We start from the raw sequence: 20,419 nt of genomic DNA on the forward strand, positions 1-20,419 counted from the left end.
CAAAATGAATCGCCGAGAGTCTCTCCGTAGAAAAATCTCCGTGAAGCAATAATCTAGCACAATGCGAGTGACTGGCTGGTCAGTCCCTATAGTTGTTAAAGGCATGGGAGAAAAGCCAGGCTTTCACCTGCTCCTGAAAAAGAAGTAGTCCTGTGTTAGGAGCTGACCTTCTGGGAGACAGCTCAAATGGGGAGAACGTGGTGCAGTGGTTAAAGCACCCTGAGTTGTGGGTTCAAACCCACGCTGTTCATTGTGTCCTCCCAATGCCCCAGGTATATTAGATAGATTGTGAGCGCACTGGGACAGACATGGAAAAATGCTTGAAGTACTTGAATAAATTCATGTAAACTGTTCTGAATAAATAAATAAAGGTGCAGATGGTTATTCCTGAAAAGGCTTCTTGTTGGGCGTCATACTGCATAATTTCTTTTTGCTGAGGGTATAGTTAAGGATGCTCCCTGTGAGAATCTAAGAGGCCTCAAAGGTATGGGGAGAATTAAAGAGTAAGTACTCTTGCCCATTTCCTCTGAGAACCATGGCAATCAGAAACAAGAGTTTTAAATTTGGCCCTGTGGAATACTAGTAGCCAATGAAGTTTTTGCAGGATGGACAATCCTATCATTTAGGCTGCAGCATTCTGAATTAATAGGAACTGATGCAAATTCACTGTGGATAAACCAATGTACTGGGCACTAAAGTAGTCTAGCAATGGTGCTGCTGTTTCATGGACCACCATGATTAGACTTCAGCTGATGTTAGAGAGGCAGCAATATTCAAAGCTATAGGTAAATCAAGTTGTATGGGTATGCTTAAAAAAAAAAAAATGAGGCTACATTGCAACTCTGCCCTTGTTCTATTTGAGTTACATCCCCAGGAACGCATACACATATGTCATGTAGAAAGTATGCACTATGGCCCCGATTCTGTAAAGTGCGCCTAACTTTAGGCATGCTTTAGACGTCCGATTTAAGTGGTTAATGAGCGATTTAAGGGTCTTAACAAGTGTTAATTGGGACTTAGACTGAGTTAGGCGTCAGTTAGGCGTTCACAGAACTAAGACGCGAGATAGATGCAAGTTTTGGGATAAGTCGCGTCTAAGTTTCTAGACGTGGGCGTAACAGGGGCGTGGTTAGGGTTAGGCACCACATAGACGCTAGTTAGACGGCAGACTGAGTCTAAACATCGTGAAAAATGTAGGCGAAGGAAAAGCTGGTCTAAGTGTAGTTTTTGCTTCATTTCAATGGAGTTTCAGCTTTCGTAGCTGGCGACTTCCTATACACGCACGTTAGGGGTGCTTTCCGCTTCCGCAATAATATTTCCTACAGTGAGTTCGAATATGGGTTTTTTTTTCCCCTTCTTTCTCCCTCCTAATAAGTTTAATAAGCCACCATATCAATAGGGCACATCAATTTAAAGATATTGCATGGAGAACATAGTACTTTTCTGCCCAAACAGTAATATGATTTACTCAATACACTACCTTTAGCTTTCCTGCTTAAAAAATAACCCCCTTTTTTCTCAACAAACAGTGCTGCAATCAGCTTTTTCTTGAGAGCAAAAAAAGAACATGAAAAACATCACTATTGCAAACATTACTTCATTTCTCAGCGCTTAAAAAGAGAAAAACCAGATACAGACTTTAACATGCATTTTCCCTCATTGAAAAATGGAGCTCTTCAGCTTCACAAAGCTGACCTCATTGTGAGATCATCAAGGTGCACCTTCAAGATACGCTGGGTGTTGAACTCACAACCTCTGTATGATCAGCACAGGATTTTAATACATTGAGCTACATCTGCTTCTATTCAGGTGGATCTCATTGTCATATCATAGTTGACTGACCTGCCTATGTATCATCTGATTAGCTATTATATCACAACCACCACAAAAAAAGCATTTGTGGCTCACCAGATTAATGCACCTTGTTGCACCTTTTCCATCTTCTCAAGCTCACTAGTTTAAATTAGAGAATGACACAGGGGAAAAATCTGTCTCCGTCACCGCCCTGTCCCCGTCTCCCCATCCTCTGCACTGCCCCGTCACCGCCGTTCCCTTCACCGCCCCGTCACCGCCATTCCTTTCACCACCCCGTCACGCCACTGCCATCCCATTCACCGCCCCGTCACCGTCCCCGCTGCATCCATATAAGCCTTAGTACTGTAATATTTAGCTTATTCCTTTCTTATAAATCAAAGTTCCTGCTGCTGAACTAGAGAAAGAGATGTTCAGCTGGTAGGGCTTTGTTTATAAATTTTTATCAACACAACTAATATACTACTTTATCCTACAGCAAAAAATAAATAAATAAATAGAATTTTTTTTTCTACCTTTGTTGTGTGGTTTCTGCTTTCCACATCTTCTCATTCAATTTCTTCCATCCACTGTGTGTCTTCTCTCTGCGTCTTCCATTTGCTGTTACTGTGCCTCTCCCTTCACCCCCCCCAATTGGTCTAGCACCCATCTTCTTCCCTCCGCTCCCCCATAGTCTGGCATCTGTCTTCTTCCCACTCTGTCTTCCACATTTCCCTTCGGGGTCTGTTCCTCTCCACCCTCCTTCAATGTCTGTCCTATTCCTTTCCACCACCACCCTTCCCTCCCTCCTTTACCATCTGTTCCTTTCTACTACCCTTCAGCTCCTCTCATGTGGCTTATCTACCGTATCTACCTTCCTCCCTCTTATTTTCATGGCACATTACAATGTAATTTGTGCAAGCCACTGGAGCCTGCGAGCTCGGTCCCTGTCCCATCCCCACAAACCATCTCGCTTCTGTGCTCCTATTTTCTCCATTTCTAATATCTCCCCTATGTATCTGTCATTTCCCCCCCCTGTGTCCATATACCATCCCCATGGCATGTCCCCTTTATGTCTCTGTCCCTATGCCCCATGCACATAATTTCCCCTCTTTCTGTTACCTTCCTGTGTCCAGATTTCCCCTATCTTCCTCTTCCATACCAGTGCGTCTCTGCTTTTCAACCCCATCTAGCTTCTCTCCCTCTTTCTTCCCCCTCCCCTGCTTCCAGCATCTGGCTCACCTGCCTGTCCTCCCCTTTCTTTCCTGCTATGAGTTTTTCTTTCCATCTTCATCCCCTTGGCCCAGAATCCTTTTCCCTTTCACTCCCTCCTTCCAGTGTGAGCTGGAACTGGCTGACAATATTATATTTTGAATAACTAATTTGTTTGAGGTGTTGGCTAAGGTTGGTTAACAGATCTTTGAGCAGGTCTGGTTCAGGACCTAAATGAGGAAAGCCTGTTCCTGCTTTCTGCTCGAACCCTCGTCTAACCACTATAAAGAGCACGTTGATTAGATAAAACTATTTCACAATTTAAAAAAATAAACAAATACTGTACTGCTGTCACGCTGAGGGATGAAAGTCAGAGAAGAAATTATAGGATTCCAGAATCATTGGGGGGGTTATAAAAATCAGATCACCAATCTGACCAAAATAAAACAACAAAATGGGACAACATACTCCTACAAGAAATGCTAAACAGAGGCAGTAACACGAGCAATCGCGCGGTCCCCACAGCCCCCGATGGTAGCGTTTAGCCCGCTCCCTCCCTCCAGCTCACCTTAGTTTGCAGGCTTTCTTTTTCGGTGACCTGCACGCTTTCAAAGAGCAGCGCACGTGCGGCTGCTCAATGTTCAATCTTCTGCAACTTCCTGTTTCCGGTTGCGTCAGAGCAGAAGATTGAATACTGAGCAGCTGCGTGTGCGCGGCTCTTTGAAAGTGTGCAGGTCGCCGAAAAAGAAAGCCTGCAAACTAAGGTGAGCTGGAGGGAGGGAGCGGGCTAAACGCTACCATCGGGCGGGTGGGGCTGCGGGGACCGCGCGATCCTTGATGCCTCACTGCGGAGACAAGACCATTCACCGCTCCACGGGGCGGTGAATGGCCTTGTCCCCGTCCCCGCAGCCACTGCTATATTTCTTTCACCGTTTCGGCGGGTTACCCGCGGCTAAATGCGGTAGCCGCGGGTAAACCGCCACCGTGTCATTCTCTAGTTCAAATCCCACCAAATCCCTAATTTTAACAACTTCCTAACAGCTTCCTATTAGCTATCATAAGAGGGTCCAGATGGTGATTTTTTGACACGTGGCTGGTGCCATTTATTTAGGTGCTATCCGATTTAGGTGCCATTTATAGAATCAGCCCCACAATGTGGATCCACAAAAATTAGGGCGATAATGGGCTGCATGGCATTTAACACACCTTAGTAAAAGGACCCCTACAAATTTTATAAACTATGTTCGTAGTCTTTCCAGCATACACACACACACATAATTACGCCTGCTTCAAATCAGGTATCAATATGTGTGCTTACTCCCCCTGGGTTAATCTGATAAAAGCACACAGGTACATACTGTACATTATAAAACAGGGGAACCCTAGGTGCCCTTTTATAAAATTACTTTGCCAACTACAGTTGAATCCCAGTTAATCAGCACTCTTAACCAACAAAATACCCTCCAAATTCTCCCCCCAATGCTACCGGCGCTGCTACCCTCTAAATCCAAACTCCCTGCAGCCACTGGCACTACTAACGGCCACTCCAAACTGTCCCCGAGGCCAGCAGCACTGCTACCCTCCAATCCAAATCCCCACTCCCTGAGGCCACTAGCGCTGCTAGCCTCCACTGCAAATCGCTCCCCCCCCAGACCACAGGTGCTGCTCTCCTCACTTCACGCCTAAGGTGATCGGCTCGGCTGTCCACTTCTTTCCCCCACTGACCAGCACTGTGCTTACCATATGCGTGCCAATGCTTAAAGAACTCACTGTCAATGTTCTACGCTGGGCTACTGCGGGGCCTTAAGCATTTGTGCATGCTCAAGCCTTCCAGCTCCCACCCACTCCGAGATTCTCATGAGATACTCAAGAGAGGATGGGAGCTGGAAGGCCTTGAGCATGAGCAGATGCTCAAGGTCTGCTGCAGCCCAGCGTAGAACATTGGTGGCAGGTTCTTTCAGCATGCATGTGGTAAGCAAAGTGCCAATCAGTGGGGGGAGCAGGTGGACAGCAGCGCCGATCATCTTGGGTGCGATAGGAGAGCAGCACCGGTCGCCACGAGGGGGAGGGTTGCGGTTTGTAGTGGAGAGTAGTAGCACCAATGGCCTCAGGGAGGGGGGCTTTGCACTGGAGGGTAGCAGTGCCAATGGCCTCGGGGGGAGTTAGAAGTGGAGGGTAGTAGTGCTGGTGGCCATGGGGGAGAGGGGGGTTGGAGTGTAGCGTACCAGCACTGGTGGCCTTTGGGGGAGGGGGAGTTTGGAACGGGAGGACAGCAGCAACAATGATCTACAGGGGGCTCGAAAATAAACCGAGACCCCCATTTTTGGCCCAAAAATCTTGGTTTATATTCAAGTATTGTATATACAGTAGTTAGGCCTATTTTAAATAGCAGCTCTCAAGCAACCAGATACTACATTTATCTGGCATCTACCAATCCCCATGGGTGCTGGTTAACTGTCTACTGTATTTCTACATATGTCAAAGTAACATTAATCCACAATTATTCTAGAAATCAATACAAATTTTTTTCTGTTATATCTCTTCATTATCATCACATTTCTAAAGAAAATTTTGGATCAGATAGTGTGGTTGCTGTGTTAGTCCACAGAAATAAAATGGAAACAAAGGAACCAAAAAAAAAAAAAGTGATACTTCATTGACAGTATTTAGTCCAATAAAAAGTATCATCATCGGCTTGAATTTTATTTCTGTAAAAAAAAAAAAAAGGGTCAACATTTTCTGGCATTTCTCACTGTTTAATCCAGAATGGGTCTCAAGTCAGGTACCGGTACACCATTCCACATCTCTGAACCCTGTACAAAGATCAACAAGGCTGAAGACCTGGTTTTCTAGCACAGTATGGATTCTTATCTCCTGAAATCTTCTTTAATACTTCACAATGGTTGCTGAGCATAATGAAAATAAACAAACACCCATAGACATGAGTGCTCAGTTTAGGCTTTTCTCACACAAAAATCATTTCTTAGAAGATAATCTATGCACAGAACGAAGAACTATGAATTGATTTTGTGGCACTTAATTACAATCTAGCAATAAATTACTTCTGAGTTAAATATTAAACTACAGCATATTCACTTACAAAAGACAAGAAATGATTGCTTACCTCTGCTTCAGGGGTTAGCAAAGGAAAGTCTGATCCATAATTGTCTGTCTCTGGATTCCCATTACTAGGCATCTGGTATGTGTCTGTGTTCTCACCAGCTGTAGAGATTCTTTCCGATCGGTTTTCTGGATGCTGAACACCTATTTTCTGCTCTTGCTTTGCTTCTTGAGTTTGAAGACCATTCTCCATACAACTGGAGTTTTTCAGAGCAGACATAGAAGGATTGAGATGGTCATTTGAAGATTCTGACAATGCCTCAGACTTCTTGTCCAGGTTTCCATTCTCTTGCATGGAAGCCGAAACGCGAGGTGTGCCATTAGAATAATTTGTGCTGGGGAATTCAGCAGTCCCAGTGGAAACAGAATCATTCTGAGACACTGTGAAAGTTGTTGTAACAGCACCGATGGAAGTGACAGAAGGCGAGAACACATTTTCACGTGACTTGGGCTTGAAAGGTGCTTGCAAGCTTGAGTAAATCTTGCTGTTTTCCAGGCGAGATCTCTTGATTTCTACACCACCAGTATCATTTTCTTTCCCATCTATTTCTTCAGTTGCCAAAGCTTCATTATTTGTAGATAATCTCAAAGATTTGAAGAGTATGCTTTGCTCCTTGGAGCCATGCTTAGGTTGAAATTTGGATGACAATTCTGAGTTATGCATCTTGAGAAGCAAAGCCGGGGCAAGATCCTGTGATCTGTCCTTTTTCCCTAGTCCAAATGTAAAACTATCAGAATCAAAGATCTTCTCCAAGTAATCCTCATGAATAGGAGGCAATCCAAAAGAAGGAATCGGGGGTCTGGCAGGCCTTTGTTTCTTCCTCTTCTGAGGTACAGTCATGGGGCTGTCCAACCTTCGGATAATTTCAGTAAACCTTTCCATGTCAGAAGAGGAATCTAAGCTGCTATCATCACTAGCTCCTGAAACATTGAATATATTTTTTGAGGTTTTCAGAGAACACCAAACATTTTGTCCAAATAGGTTGTTTTCCAGACTATCATTTACATACTCAGATGTGACAGTAGTCCCTATGTCTGCATTTTGTGTCCAAGAATTCATAGGCTGCTTTAGATCTGAGACTAAAGGTGGGGCATTATCTTCCCAATATGAAATTGGTGCTGGAAATGGGTTTACTTCTGCAATTTGTTCTTGGTCATTACAAGTTTCCTCTTCCAGAGTTAGAGCTGATTTGCTTTGTAAAGTAGTTCTTTCATTCGCTCCACTGGATAAGTTATTCAGCAACACATTGTTTTGTTCAGAAGTATCAAAAATGTTCTCATGAGAATGGCGTAGAAAGACAATTGAATGGGTGCCATCCTCGAATGGTAGATGATCTTTCTGATCACTCTGACAGTTCATTAAGGATTCTTTTCCTTCATTCGGTTGTACATTAGTTGCATCCTGCTGTGAATTATACAATAACAAGTCACTGTGTTCTTTTCTTTTGCTGCTAGAAGAAGAGTGAGTGGCTGCAAAAGTCTCTAATGACTTATCCTCGCTTTGGCTAGTAGCTTTCTCCGATAGCATTTTGGCCTCCTTGGGGCTCATTATACTAACTGAACCTGCTGATGACCTGTCCAGTTCAGCTTCTTGCTGAATTGGAACATTTTCCGTTATGTTTTGTGATAATGAAGGGTCCAGAATTTGGTTTTCTTTAGATTCTGTGCTGGAAACATGTTGCAGTTCTGTTTTTTGACACAACTCCTTTAGTACATTTCCACTGGCACTAGAACTGATTTGATTCAAAGAGGTTTCAAGTGCTGCCTGTTTCACAGGTTGTTGCAAATCTGGAACATTGTCCATTACTGCAGTGGGCTGATGTACCACTGGTTGATTTCCCTGGAGTACAGTGTCTTGTGATATATCTGACTTATATACCAATTCTAATGGCATAAGATGTTCTCCACCATCTTGTGTGCTGATACCTTTGAACTCTGAAAGAGCTATTTCTTCTGCTGACATGTCTATAGTTTTTGTTTGATCTGAGCTGTTAGCAAAGGTATCAGATTCCAGCAGTTGAGAGAGATGATCATTTTCCAGTGCATCCTTGTGCTCCACTGCAGGTACCTGTTTAACTCTCCAACCGCCTGCTGATTTTCTCCCCGTTTTCTTTTTGGGAGACTTCAGAATGGTTTTGTTAGTTTCAGGCTCATCTACAGCTTCTATAACTTGCATGGATTTTACATCTGCTAGTGGAACTGTATGTGTATGCTCCTCATCAGGTCTCTCTGCTATGGTGTTCAAGAGAGTTGATTCACTTTCTGCTGCTAATGGCACTGCTTGAGAGTTACCTACATCAAGAAAAGGTGACTCAATATCTTCACCTGGCTTAGTTTTGCCCTTTTCAGTATATTCAGTTGGATGCAGAACACCAACACTTTCTAATATAACACATGGCTCTGCTTCACTAAGTTGATTGGCTTGTGAGTTATCTGTTTTTGTTTCAGAAATTTTAGCTGTTTTCCTACTGGGTGACTTGATTTTGTGTTTTTTACTTCTATTTTCTGGAGGTTCCACAGAGTTCTCAGTAACCTGGAGAACCTTTTTAGATGCATTTCCTTCCAGGCTCATACCAGCTGCTTGAGGGGAATCTACCTCGTGGACAGGTGATACAGCCAACTTGACATCCTCCATCATTTTGTGTTTTATACTTTCAGAAGGCTTTGAGACTAAAGCAGTGTTTTTCTGATTATTCTCTGGGAGAATGCCATTATTGTTTTGTGGAGACATGGTTGCAGCTAAAGGTATTGTATTGTCTTTATTAATTAGGCTTGGTTCAGAGCCTGCCGGTTCTACTGGGTTAACCTGGGTCAATAGCATTTTCTCTTTCTTTTTGAGAACCATCCCTTTCTCTGCTTCAAGTACGTTGGGAAGTCTTTGTTTTGGAAGCTTCCTCAAATGCTGATTTTATCTCTGCCACAGTCTGATTACCATTTCTGGGAACCTCTTGGTCAATGTTTTGCTTACTTGCACTGCTCTGTGGCTGTTCGTTATCCTTTAACAGCTTCCCAAATGTTAGTTTTGCTCTCCCGACATACTTTTTCTGCACAGGAAGGTTCTTTGTTGTAGGAAAATCAATCTGTCTTTGACTATGGCTGACGCTTTTGTTTTCAAACAAAGAAATTTTGCTTGCAGTATTTCCTTTATAAATAGGCTTCTCAACTGCACTTTCTGTATCGTCTAAGCTTTTTGTTTTAAGATTCAAATCCACATCCTTGGGTTTGGGTGGACTAGAAAACAAGAATTAACAAAACATAAGTAACTTTTAAGTAAAATGCAAATATAACTGCTTTGCCAATTCTTATAGATACAGTATACAATCAACTGCCCGTAAAGCATTTTATTCTGGATTAACTAAAAAGATATATTTGTGATTAACTTCTTACTGCTATACTTCTTCGCCAGGTTTAGCCAAAATACGTCTAACCCTTTATTAGGCAGATGGTGAAATGGCTGCTTTACTAACTTGATGTTGAAAGTGAGCAACAATGCCAAGGTAATAGGCATTTGGAGATGTAGATCTCCCCTAAGAGCTATCGAAACACATGCTGCTTCTGAGCAGCAATGCCAAATAAAGGGTTAAAATGCAAAAGACTGAATACTCTTAATTCTGTGTGGACTGAATTAGATCACAATTTACCTGAATATATTTAGTTTAAAGACTAGAAAAGGGAGTGCAGCTGAATGAGCTTGGGTTCAGAACTTAAAAACCGGAGCATAAACCTTTGGTAAGAAAGTAAAATGCCTGTGGTAGAATATTTTTCCAGGTCAGACCACCACATCAATGGCCTTATAACCAAAAATGGAATTTCAAGCCGTCTCAGAACATGGAAGCTTTGAATTTAAAATGACTAGCCACTTAACAGATAGTGGTTAACTCACCTTTTAGTAGGTATGAATTTCTGGAAACTTCAAATGTCTCTCTCTCTTCCTAACACATTAAAGAAAATGAATGTGCCGTGGGGTCCTTCTAGCAATTATATCAGACTTCTCATTGATGTCATGACTATTCCTTTCAATTTACCCAAACCCTTTTGGAAGTCTGAGGCTGCTGTACTGCCACCATCCATGCACTGGTTTGTATTCTTTTTTTGGTCCTGTAGAACTTCATTTGTTCAGACACATGAAACATTAAAGGTCCAAAGGAGGAGAATACAAATCAACACATAGTGCAGTTGCATCAGGTTTCCAAAAGGCTCAGGTAACCTGCATTGTGTAGTCATGGATATGATCCTATCATCAACCATCACAAAGCGGCTAGATGTTCAGACAAAAGCCTCACTAGTTGTAAGAGATGTCGGGATTATTACAAAGCTTGGTGCTAGATTTAATATGGTACCTGCAAGAATTATGAAGGAAGATGACAAGGCTTGGAATCGTCTAATACTACACCCAGTGGAGATGGTGGAGGGAGCACAGGAGTCATTATAAATAAGCCATTTAGCAGCACAGTATACCTTGGCAAATTTTCAAAGAGGAACTTATACAGTACAGACTTTTATGCCTGCTACTTGGGCATCTGGTACTTTTGGGAACATGTATGTGAAAAAAAATCAAATTATACATGCTTAGTTTACTTACATGGCCTAACCATGCATCTGAGAATGCCTGCATTTAGAAAGGTATTAAGGGAACAGATTTATTCATTACAATAAAATTTAGCAAAATAAAATGTTTTAAGCAAGCAACAAAGAACTAAATAAGAAGCAGCCTGTCTAATTTTTACAGAAAGACCTGAAACTTGAAGGAAGACTCAAATATAGATTTAAACCCCAATTCCCTTAATCAATGGAAATGGAGAGACGCCTATGCATCCCCCCAGGAAGTCCCTCCTGCCAGAAACCGCCTGCAAACGCTCCTACAGCCACTTCATCCCCCAACTCTGGAACCAACTCCCCCCACAAATCAGATTACAGAACTCATTGATGACCTTCTGGAAAGCGGTAAAGACCCCCCTCTTCAACTAAAATTACAACCGCAAACTACCCCTCACCCCCCTAAACTCCCCCTCCCTTCTACCCTCCCCTCTCCATTCTGATCCCCTACTTAAATTGCTGTATTGTCCAAATGTACTCCACTGTGAATATTTGCTTGTAGGCCGTTCTGAGTTACTGGGAGGACGGGATAAAAAGCTAAATAAATAAATAAAATAATTTTTACAGAAAGACCATTCTAAAGTTTAGCAGCCTGAAACTTGAAGGAAGACTTAAATATAGATTTAAACCCAATTCCCTTGAGCTGCCTTGAGCTCCCGTAGTCTCTCGGGACTACGACGGGAGCTTAAGGCAGCCATTTCCAATGAGTGATCTGTACGGGGAAGGAGCGTGGGAAGATCGTTCCTACCCCGAAAATCCGCTAGACCACCAGGTAAGGGGGGGGGGGGTTACAGGGCTTAAAATGGCTGGGAGGAAGTGGGGCTTAGGGGCAGAACCGGCCCAAATATTATTCACGGTTTTTTTTAATATTCGCGGGTCGGCTCTGCCCCTAACCCCTGTGGATTCCCTAGCTGCCATTTTAGAAGTGAGTATGGTTAAGGAGTTCCAGTAATATTGAAGAATAAGACTTCATAAAGGGGCCCTTTTACTAAGGCACGTTAATGGATGTAGCAAAGAAACCCAGTTTATATCTTTGCGCTTCTTAGCATTTATGCATGCTAATTGTTAGTGTCGCCAAATCCATTAGTGCACCTTAGTAAAAGGACCTGAAAGTGTTCTAAATAGTGCAAGATACCTTGAAGTGAACTCTAGCCTGAACTGGCAACAAATGCATATTGATCAGAAGAGGGACATACCATATTTCTGACCATCAAAGATCAGCCTGGCCACTGTATTCTGTAACAACTGTAATATGTTTATGAAGCTTGCAGAAATTCACAAATACATAGAATTGCAATAATCTGTATGTGGCAAAATCAGCAACTGTACCAATAGTCTAAAGCAGGGGTGTCAAAGTCGATCCTCGAGGGCCGCAATCCAGTCGGGTTTTCAAGATTTCCCCAATGAATATGCATGAGATCTATGTGCATGCACTGCTTTCAATGCATATTCATTGGGGAAATTCTGAAAACCCGACTGGATTGCAGCCCTCGAGGACCGACTTCGACACCTGTGGTCTAAAGTGATCCATCAGAAAATAAGTTCTAATGCAACAAAGTTGTCACAACCTAAAGATAACAATCTGAAAGTCTTTTCACTTGTGGTCCTATGAAGAGAGTGGTATCTGTTAAGGGTATACCATCCTTTTGTGGTTATACATTCAAAGAAGTTTACATACAGTATATACAGGGCAATGGAGGATTAAGTGACTTGCCCAGGGTCACAAGGAGCAGTGCTGGGATTCGAAGTATGGGAAACAAGATTCTGGATCTAGAAGCTGTGATAGAAGAAGATGAGTTGGATATAGTGGCGATCACGGAGATGTGGTTCATGGAGAACCATGACTGGGATGTAGTTATACTGGGCTATAATCTGTTCAGGAAACACAGGGTAGGAAAAAAAGGAGGGAGAGTAGCGTTATATGTTAAAGATCACATTAAAACCATACAATTGCAGGATCTACAGGGTACTGTGGATCAATTTGGAACGAGGAAATGGTGAATATATTTACATCGGTGTGATATACGGGCCTCCTTCACAGATGAAAGAAGTGGACAAAGATTTGATAGTAGATATTCAAAATATACCTAAAAAAAGGGGAAGTTTTACTGATAAGTGATTTTAACATGCCGGATGTTGATTTGGGTATCCCTATTGCAGAGTCTTCTAGAAGTAGAGAAATCCTGGATTCTCTACAAAGAGAACTGTTCCAGCAGTTGGTAATGGAACCCTCACAGGAAAGGGTCATACTGGCCTTAGTGCTTACAAACGGGAAAAGTGTTTCTGATGTTACAGTGGCATCCAGTGATCACTGCATGGTATGGTTTAATATTAAGATGGGTATAGAGAGGGCTTATTCAAAAGCAAAGATTCTAGACTTTAAAAAAACTAACTTGGTTCGGATGGAGAATTACGTCAAGGAATTGTTGTCTGGATGGGAACGTCTGGAAAGAGTGGAAATGCAGCGGGCAAAACTGAAAAGAGTAATTGTAAGAGTGACAAACCTTTTTATGAGGCAAGTAAGTAAAAGTAAGAGGAAAAGAAGGTTGCTTTGGTTCTCAAAAGTAGTAGAGGGTGGGGGTATCTGGGGGGTTGGCTGGGCAGTCCGGCATGGGTTTGCGGGGGGGGGGGGAGTTGTCCGGCAGGAGGGATGGGCATCCCTCTTGCCGGTGAAGAGCACGATCACACGGGGTGTTTGGGTGGTGGCAGGAGAAACTGGGTATCTCTCCTGCCGCGATGTGTTGGGGGGGGGGTCATGGCGGGTGGTGGCAGGAGAGATTGGGCATCTCTTCTGCTGCAATTATTGGGGGGGGTTCCACGATTCTCTAATCACTGTTGTTTATGACATATGCTGATTAGAGAATCGTGCTTTTAGGCGAAGGACTGCCTGGCCCCTCCTTTGCCTAAAAGATCTTGTTTTGGGCATTTGGGACTATGGCGATTTTTGGGTCGGGAATGTGTTGTAAGCATACACGTAAACAAAAACTACTTTTTGGACTTTTTTTTCGAGAATGGACATTTCCCTGCTACCTACTTTGTACGCCTAGGGCCTTAAGCTAAAAGGGGTCTTAGATATTGTTTTTTATTATGTCCCTCTGAATGTTTGGAACTAAACAGTTCTACAAAAAAAAATTTTTTCCTTTTATGGTGAGGCAAAGAACAGGGAGGGAGAGAAGGATGCTTCCAAATACTTTGGAAGACTGAAAGAATGTGTGATTTGGAAGGGAGATGAAATTCCATTTGCCAGCCTTCTAACCCCTTCCAAAGCAGGGCAGGTGTGCAGGCAGTTAACATTATGTTTTCTGAAGAATGCATATTTTTGCTGTCTGTGCAAAATTAGAATTTTATTACTTCTTGTATTACACTAACTTCACACAAGACAAAATTTAGCTCAAGGATTATTTGTTCATGGTACAAAATACAGACCCAAAGGCTGAGCCAAAATATATACAGTACATATACTGCAACTTCAAGGCAAAATCCAAAGACATACAAAGAAAATACAGTCACCTTAGGGGCTGGTTAGAAACATAGAAAATGACGGCAGAAAAGGGCTATAGTCCACCAAGTCTGCCCATTCCAAATACCTGCCCCCCTGATTTCACTCCCTTAGAGATCCCATGTGAATATCCCATTTTCTCTTAAAATCTGACACGCTGCTAGCCTCAATCACCTGCAGTGGGAGTTTGTTCCAATGATCCACCACTCTTTCGGTGAAGAAGTATTTTCTGGAGTTGCTATGAAACTTCCCTCCCATGATTTTCAGCGGATGCCCTCTGGTGGTCGAGGGTCCCATGAGGTAGAAGATATCTTCTTCCGACTTGATACGGCCCGTGATGTACTTAAATGTTTCAATCATGTCTCCCCTCTCTCTTCGTTCCTCAAGTGAGTACAGTCGCAGTTTATTCAGTCTTTCTTCATACATAGAAACATAGAAAGATGACGGCAGAAAAGGGCTACAGCCCATCAAGTCTGCCCACTCTACTGACCCACCCCATTAAGTCTGAGTGCTGATGACTTAGTTCCTTAGCTCAACCTTCGTAGGGATCCCACGTGGATGTCCCATTTATTCTTAAAGTCGAGCACGCTGGTGGTATCGATCACCTGCACCGGAAGTTTGTTCCAATGATCCACCACCCTTTCTGTAAAGAAGTACTTCCTGGTGTCACCACTAAATTTCCCTCCTCTGAGTTTAAGCGGGTGCCCCCTTGTGACCGAGGGTCCCTTGGGAACGAATATGTTGTCTTCCAGCTCGACAAGACCTGTGACGTATTTAAATGTCTCAATCATGTCACCCCTTTCCCTGCGTTCCTCTAGAGTATAGAGCTGCAATTTGCCCAGTCTTTCTTCGTATGAGAGACCCTTGAGTCCGGAGACCATTCTAGTGGCCATCCGCTGGACCGACTCGGCTCGAAGCACATCTTTACGGTATTGTGGCCTCCAGAATTGCACACAGTATTCCAGATGAGGTCTCACCATAGTTCTGTAAAGTGGCATTATGACTTCAGGTTTGCGGCTGACGAAGCTTCTCTTGATACATCCCATCATTTGCCTTGCCTTGGATGAGGCCTTCTCTACCTGTTTGGCAGCCTTCATGTCTGCACTGATGATTACTCCCAAGTCCCGTTCTTCTGAAGTCCTAGCCAGTGCTTCTCCATTCAAGGTGTATGTTCTGCATGGATTTCTGCTACCGAGATGCATGATCTTACACTTCTTAGCGTTGAAGCCCAGCTGCCATGTCGAGGACCAGTTTTCCAACGTGATCAGATCCTGCTTCATACTATCCTTGAGATTGCTTTCACTTACTGTATTACACAGTTTGGCGTCGTCGGCAAACAGTGCTACTTTACCCTGAAGCCCCCGGGTCAAATCCCTTATGAATATATTGAAAAGGGATGGTCCCAGGACCGATCCCTGCGGCACTCCGCTAGTCACCTCCGATGTCTCAGAGAGAGTGCCGTTGACCACCACCTTCTGAAGTCTTCCACTCAGCCAATCATTGACCCATGCAGTTAGTTTCTCACCCAACCCCATAGATTTCATCTTGTTTAATAGTCTACGGTGCGGGACACTGTCAAAAGCCCCAAGACCATCCTAATGGCCATTCGCTGAATCGACTCGATTCTCAGCACATCCTTCCGGTAGTGTGGTCTCCAGAATTAAACACAATACTCCAAATGAGGCCTCACCATGGATCTGTACAGCGGCATCATGACTTCAGGTCTCCTGCTGACAAAACCTCTACGGATACAACCCATCATTTGCCTTGCTCTGGAGGAAGCCTTCTCCACTTGATTGGCTGCCTTCATGTCCTCACTAATGATCACCCCTAGATCACGTTCGGTCGTGGTCCTGGCTAAGGTCTCGCCATTTAGTATGTAGGTTCTGTGCGGGTTTCTCTTACCCAGGTGCGTTACCTTACACTTTTTAGCATTGAAGCCTAGCTGCCAAGTTGCTGACCACTGTTCCAGCAGCAGTAGGTCCTGCGTTATATTATCAGGCAAAATGCTTTTACCTATGTTGCAAAGTTTGGCGGCGTCGGCAAACAGCGATACCCTTCCTCTAAGTCCTTGGGTCATATCTCCTATGAATAAGTTGAATAGAATCGGGCCCAAGACCGAGCCCTGCGGCACTCCACTGATCATGTCTGATGTTTTGGATGGGGTACCGTTTACCACCACCCTCTGAAGTCTACCGCTCAGCCAATCCTCAACCCATGTAGTTAGAGTGTCCCCTAATCCTATCGATTTCAGCTTGTTCAATAACCTTCGGTGTGGGATGCTATCAAAAGCTTTACTGAAGTCCAAATATACTACATCCAGTGACTCTCCAGCATCCAGTTGTCTAGTAACCCAGTCAAAAAAGCTAATTAGATTAGATTGGCAGGATCTGCCTTGGGTGAATCGGTGTTGGTGAGGATCACGTAGGTTTTCCTCGTCTAGGATTGTATCAAGATTCCGTTTGATCAGTGTTTCCATGAGCTTGCACACTATAGACGTGAGACACACTGGCCTGTAGTTTGCCGTCTCTGTCCTGCAGCCCTTTTTGTGGAGTGGGATAACGTTGGCGGTTTTCCAGTCCAAGGGGACTCTTCCTGTGCGTAGGGAGAGGTTGAAAAGAACAGATAATGGTGTCATCGACTCATGTTCAAGTCCTAGTGACTTGATGAATTACAGATCTAAAAAGAAATCAGTTTTGTGCTAGTCCAGCGTCATCTACATGATTGTTTTCCAACGTATCCAGCCATCTGATTGTAGATTACCCTCTTCACCCGATTCCTTCTTTCTTCCCAAACACGATGTCTTTCTCCAATGATCTTTCTCTTCTGACGGTGTGACCAAAATAAGACAGTCATAACTTCATAGCCAGTTTGATCTCTTCCAGAATCGATTTGTTAGTTCTTCTGGCAGTCCACGGCATAAATAAAATCCTTCTCCAGCACCAAAGCTCAAATGAGTCAATCTTCTTTCTGTCTTGTTTCCGTAGTCTCTCTTCGTTTGGAGTGTTATTTCCTTGCTTTTGAATACTTTGTCGAGAGCCTTCATTGAATCAAGTGCTATTCTGCAGAGTATTTCTTCCCTGCTAGTTGCTTCTTTGTTTACGAAAGAGCCAAGGAAATTGAAATTCTTTACAACTTCTAATCTATCATCTTTAAGCTCAAAATCATTATCAATTCATGATCTTCGTTTTGTTTATGTTCAGTTCTAATCCTATGTTATGGCTTTTGGCTTGGACTTTTCTCAGTAGATACAGCATGTTCTCTTTGCTGCTGGTGATGAGCATTGTATCATCTACATAGCGTAGGTTGTTTATATTTCGGCTATCAACTCTGAAACCAATGCTCTCTTCTTCCAAATTTACTTTTGTAAAGATGGCTTCGCAGAAAATGTTGAGCAAGTAAAGTGAGAAGATGCACCTTAGGGAACACTGGCTTATATAGACTTAGACAGTCATTCCAAATAAGGTAAAATATAGCACAATGGTTTATACTTCCTCCCAATACCAAGCTGTTATGGTCCTGTTACCAGGAGCAATGCTCCCTTTAATATGAAGTCCTCCACCATTTTCCTGCTGGGATGGGGGACGCTTCAATATCATGTTTTCAATTGTAAGAGATAGGCAGGCCCCAAGGGACTCCCAAGGGACCCACCTGTCCTTTGAAAATGAAAATGTAATACTGAAGCACCTCCCCCAAACCAGCTGGGATTCAGGCTGGTACATAGCTCAGAGCACATGTCAAACCCAAGGCTCGCGGGCTGCCTGGCCTTTTTATGTGGCCCGCGGCAATGCTCCCGAACTTTCCCTTCTCACAGCCCAGAATGTCTTCCCTCCCGCGCCGGTCTGATGTCGTCCTTACGCTGAAAAGTCTGCCGGCATTGGCAGCAATTTGGCGGAGTTGTCCATGGCACCCTTCTTGCTTTGTGACGTGTGTGCCATGGTCCACCCGGGCGGAAAAAGGAAGTTGTGCGTCATTGGAGATGGACCGCGGCAGGCGAAAAGCAAGAGGGGAAGCCACGAACAACGTTGCTGAATTGCCAAGGCCGGCAGATTTTTCAGCTTGGTGGTGACATCGGGCCGGCGCTGGAGGGAAAGACATGCTGGGCTGTGAAGAGAGAGATGAAGGGAGAGAGGTTGGACCTGGGGTGGTGTGGAGGAACAGGGAAAAAGATACTTGAAGGGAGAACTGTTGGGAAGATAAAGGGAGAAATGGTGGACCTGGGGGGAGGGAGGCAGGCAGACAGGGGGAGAGCTGGGATGGGGGGGCAGTTGGGAAGAGAAAGGGAGAGAAGTTGGATCTGGAGATGGAAGGGAGGGAGAAATGTTAGGCCTGGGGGTGGAAGGGAGATAGAGATGCAGCATCTTTTTTTTTCCTTCCATCTCATTGTTCAGCATCAAGGGGGAGGGAAGAAGAACAATAACAGAAAAGAGGGAGCAAAAACTAGACCAAGAGGAGAAAAGAGGAGTTATAGAAGGAAATAGGAGGCTGGGAAAGGAGTGAGATGGGAAATGGGAGAGCTACAGAATAAGAGAAGATGGAAAATTGATAGGTAGCTGAAAATTTAAAAAGAAGGAGAAGAATTAGAAAGAGGGCGAGATTTGAGTGGACAGAGGCAGAAAAGAGAAAAGGAGAAAAGTTGAAAGGGAAAAATAAATATGTTAAAGACAGAGAATGGAGCAAGAGTAAAGAGGAGAAAAAAAAAAACGGACAGTAGACACTGGAAAGAGAATTAGAAGATAGACAAAATCAGAAAGAGAAACTGGGACCTAAAGCAAAATGACCAGACAACAAAAAGGTAGAAAAAATAATTTTATTTTCTATTTTGTGATTACAATTTGTCAGATTTGAAATGTGCAACCTGCCAGAGCTGGTGTTAGACAGTAAGTGTGAACTAGGAACTAAAAGAGAGGAAAAATCTTTTTTTTTATTTATTTTGTATGTATCGCATAGCCAGCATGGGGTTGGAGAGGTTGTATCCCTATACTTCTACTAAGAGTAACCCCCTCCTTTGCTAGCACGTAACGTGGGTTTTGGCGGCGCTGATTGATCCGACGCTCATAGAAGTCTTGTGAGCGTCGGAGCAGTTGCCACTGCTGCCGGTGCTGGGGCCCACGCTTGCGTTAGTAAAGGAGGGGGTAATTATCTTAATAAAAAATTTGACCCGCAACTTAACCTGTGTTTTAGATTTCGGCCACTTATGTGATATGAGTTTGACACCCCTGGCTTAGAGAGAATATTGACCAGGAGCACACAGGACTAGTGAGGGTCCCAAATAGTTACCATATTTGTGAAGTAATAAAAAGAAGACACATGGCCCCAGCAGAGGAGGCAGGTAGGGGACAGGGAAAAGTCATGCCTGACTCTGGGGTGGGGGCTGGAGAGAGAGAGAGAGGACAAAACCCGGACAAACTGTCCAGGTAAATCTGGACGTATGGGAACCCTAGTTCAAAAAAGGCAAGAAGCCCTTCATCTAATCCAGACAATCAAATGCCGAATGCCTTGCTCATGTTAGTCTAATATTTTATTCATTGCACTGATTACCAGTAAAGTGACATGCGTTTTGGAGAGGAAAGAGCAATTGGTCATTTCTTTTGTGCATTGTTTTCTGCCTAGAATTAGACTGGTGGCCTATAAATCTTTTAAATACATAATACGGTAGTTGTGGTGCTATATAAAGAACGATAATAATCTAAGACCATAGTTGAGTGGTCCTGGCTTAATCCTTTTTTAGAATCTTTTAAATGTGCAAAAGTGTAAGCAGCCTCTGGGAATTTTTTTTCCTGCTTCTTTCTACGGGTTTGCAGCTCAAATGTTGATTGAGCATACTGTAAATTGTTTGTTTTGAATTCCTTTTCCTAGCAGCAGGCGGGATTTAGCTCTGGGTCTACAGGTGTGTCATGGTAACACCATAAATATTAGCATTCCCCTCCCCTACCTCTAGCCACATCAGCAGCTGAATCCTTGCATAAGTCATCAAACTCGTTTTGGGCATTCCCTGAACATAGTTTTTCCAAGCTGTTAGAAAACGAAAACAACTTGAGCGTACATTTTTTGAACATTAAAAAAAAAATTCAAAACAAATTAAGCTACCAGTTCATCTTTTTTAACAGTAGCAATTTGGTGTAATTTAAGAACATAAGAGTTGCCACTGCTGGGTCAGACCAGTGGTCCATCGTGCCCAGCAGTCCACTCCCACGGTGG

The 20,419-nt window shown here is 43.5% G+C and overlaps 1 protein-coding gene across 1 annotated transcript in view; it reads right to left on the bottom strand.

Annotated features, from left to right (window-relative positions):
- The window catches only part of CRYBG1 (crystallin beta-gamma domain containing 1), a 419,422-nt gene that overhangs the window by 136,893 nt on the left and 262,110 nt on the right, over positions 1-20,419 (bottom strand). The window contains 2 exon segments of the mRNA XM_033939447.1: positions 6,128-8,987; positions 8,989-9,354. Coding sequence (XP_033795338.1) covers positions 6,128-8,987; positions 8,989-9,354 — 3,226 coding nt within the window.

Source organism: Geotrypetes seraphini, chromosome 3, assembly GCF_902459505.1.
Source record: "Geotrypetes seraphini chromosome 3, aGeoSer1.1, whole genome shotgun sequence".
Lineage (NCBI taxonomy): Eukaryota > Metazoa > Chordata > Amphibia > Gymnophiona > Dermophiidae > Geotrypetes > Geotrypetes seraphini.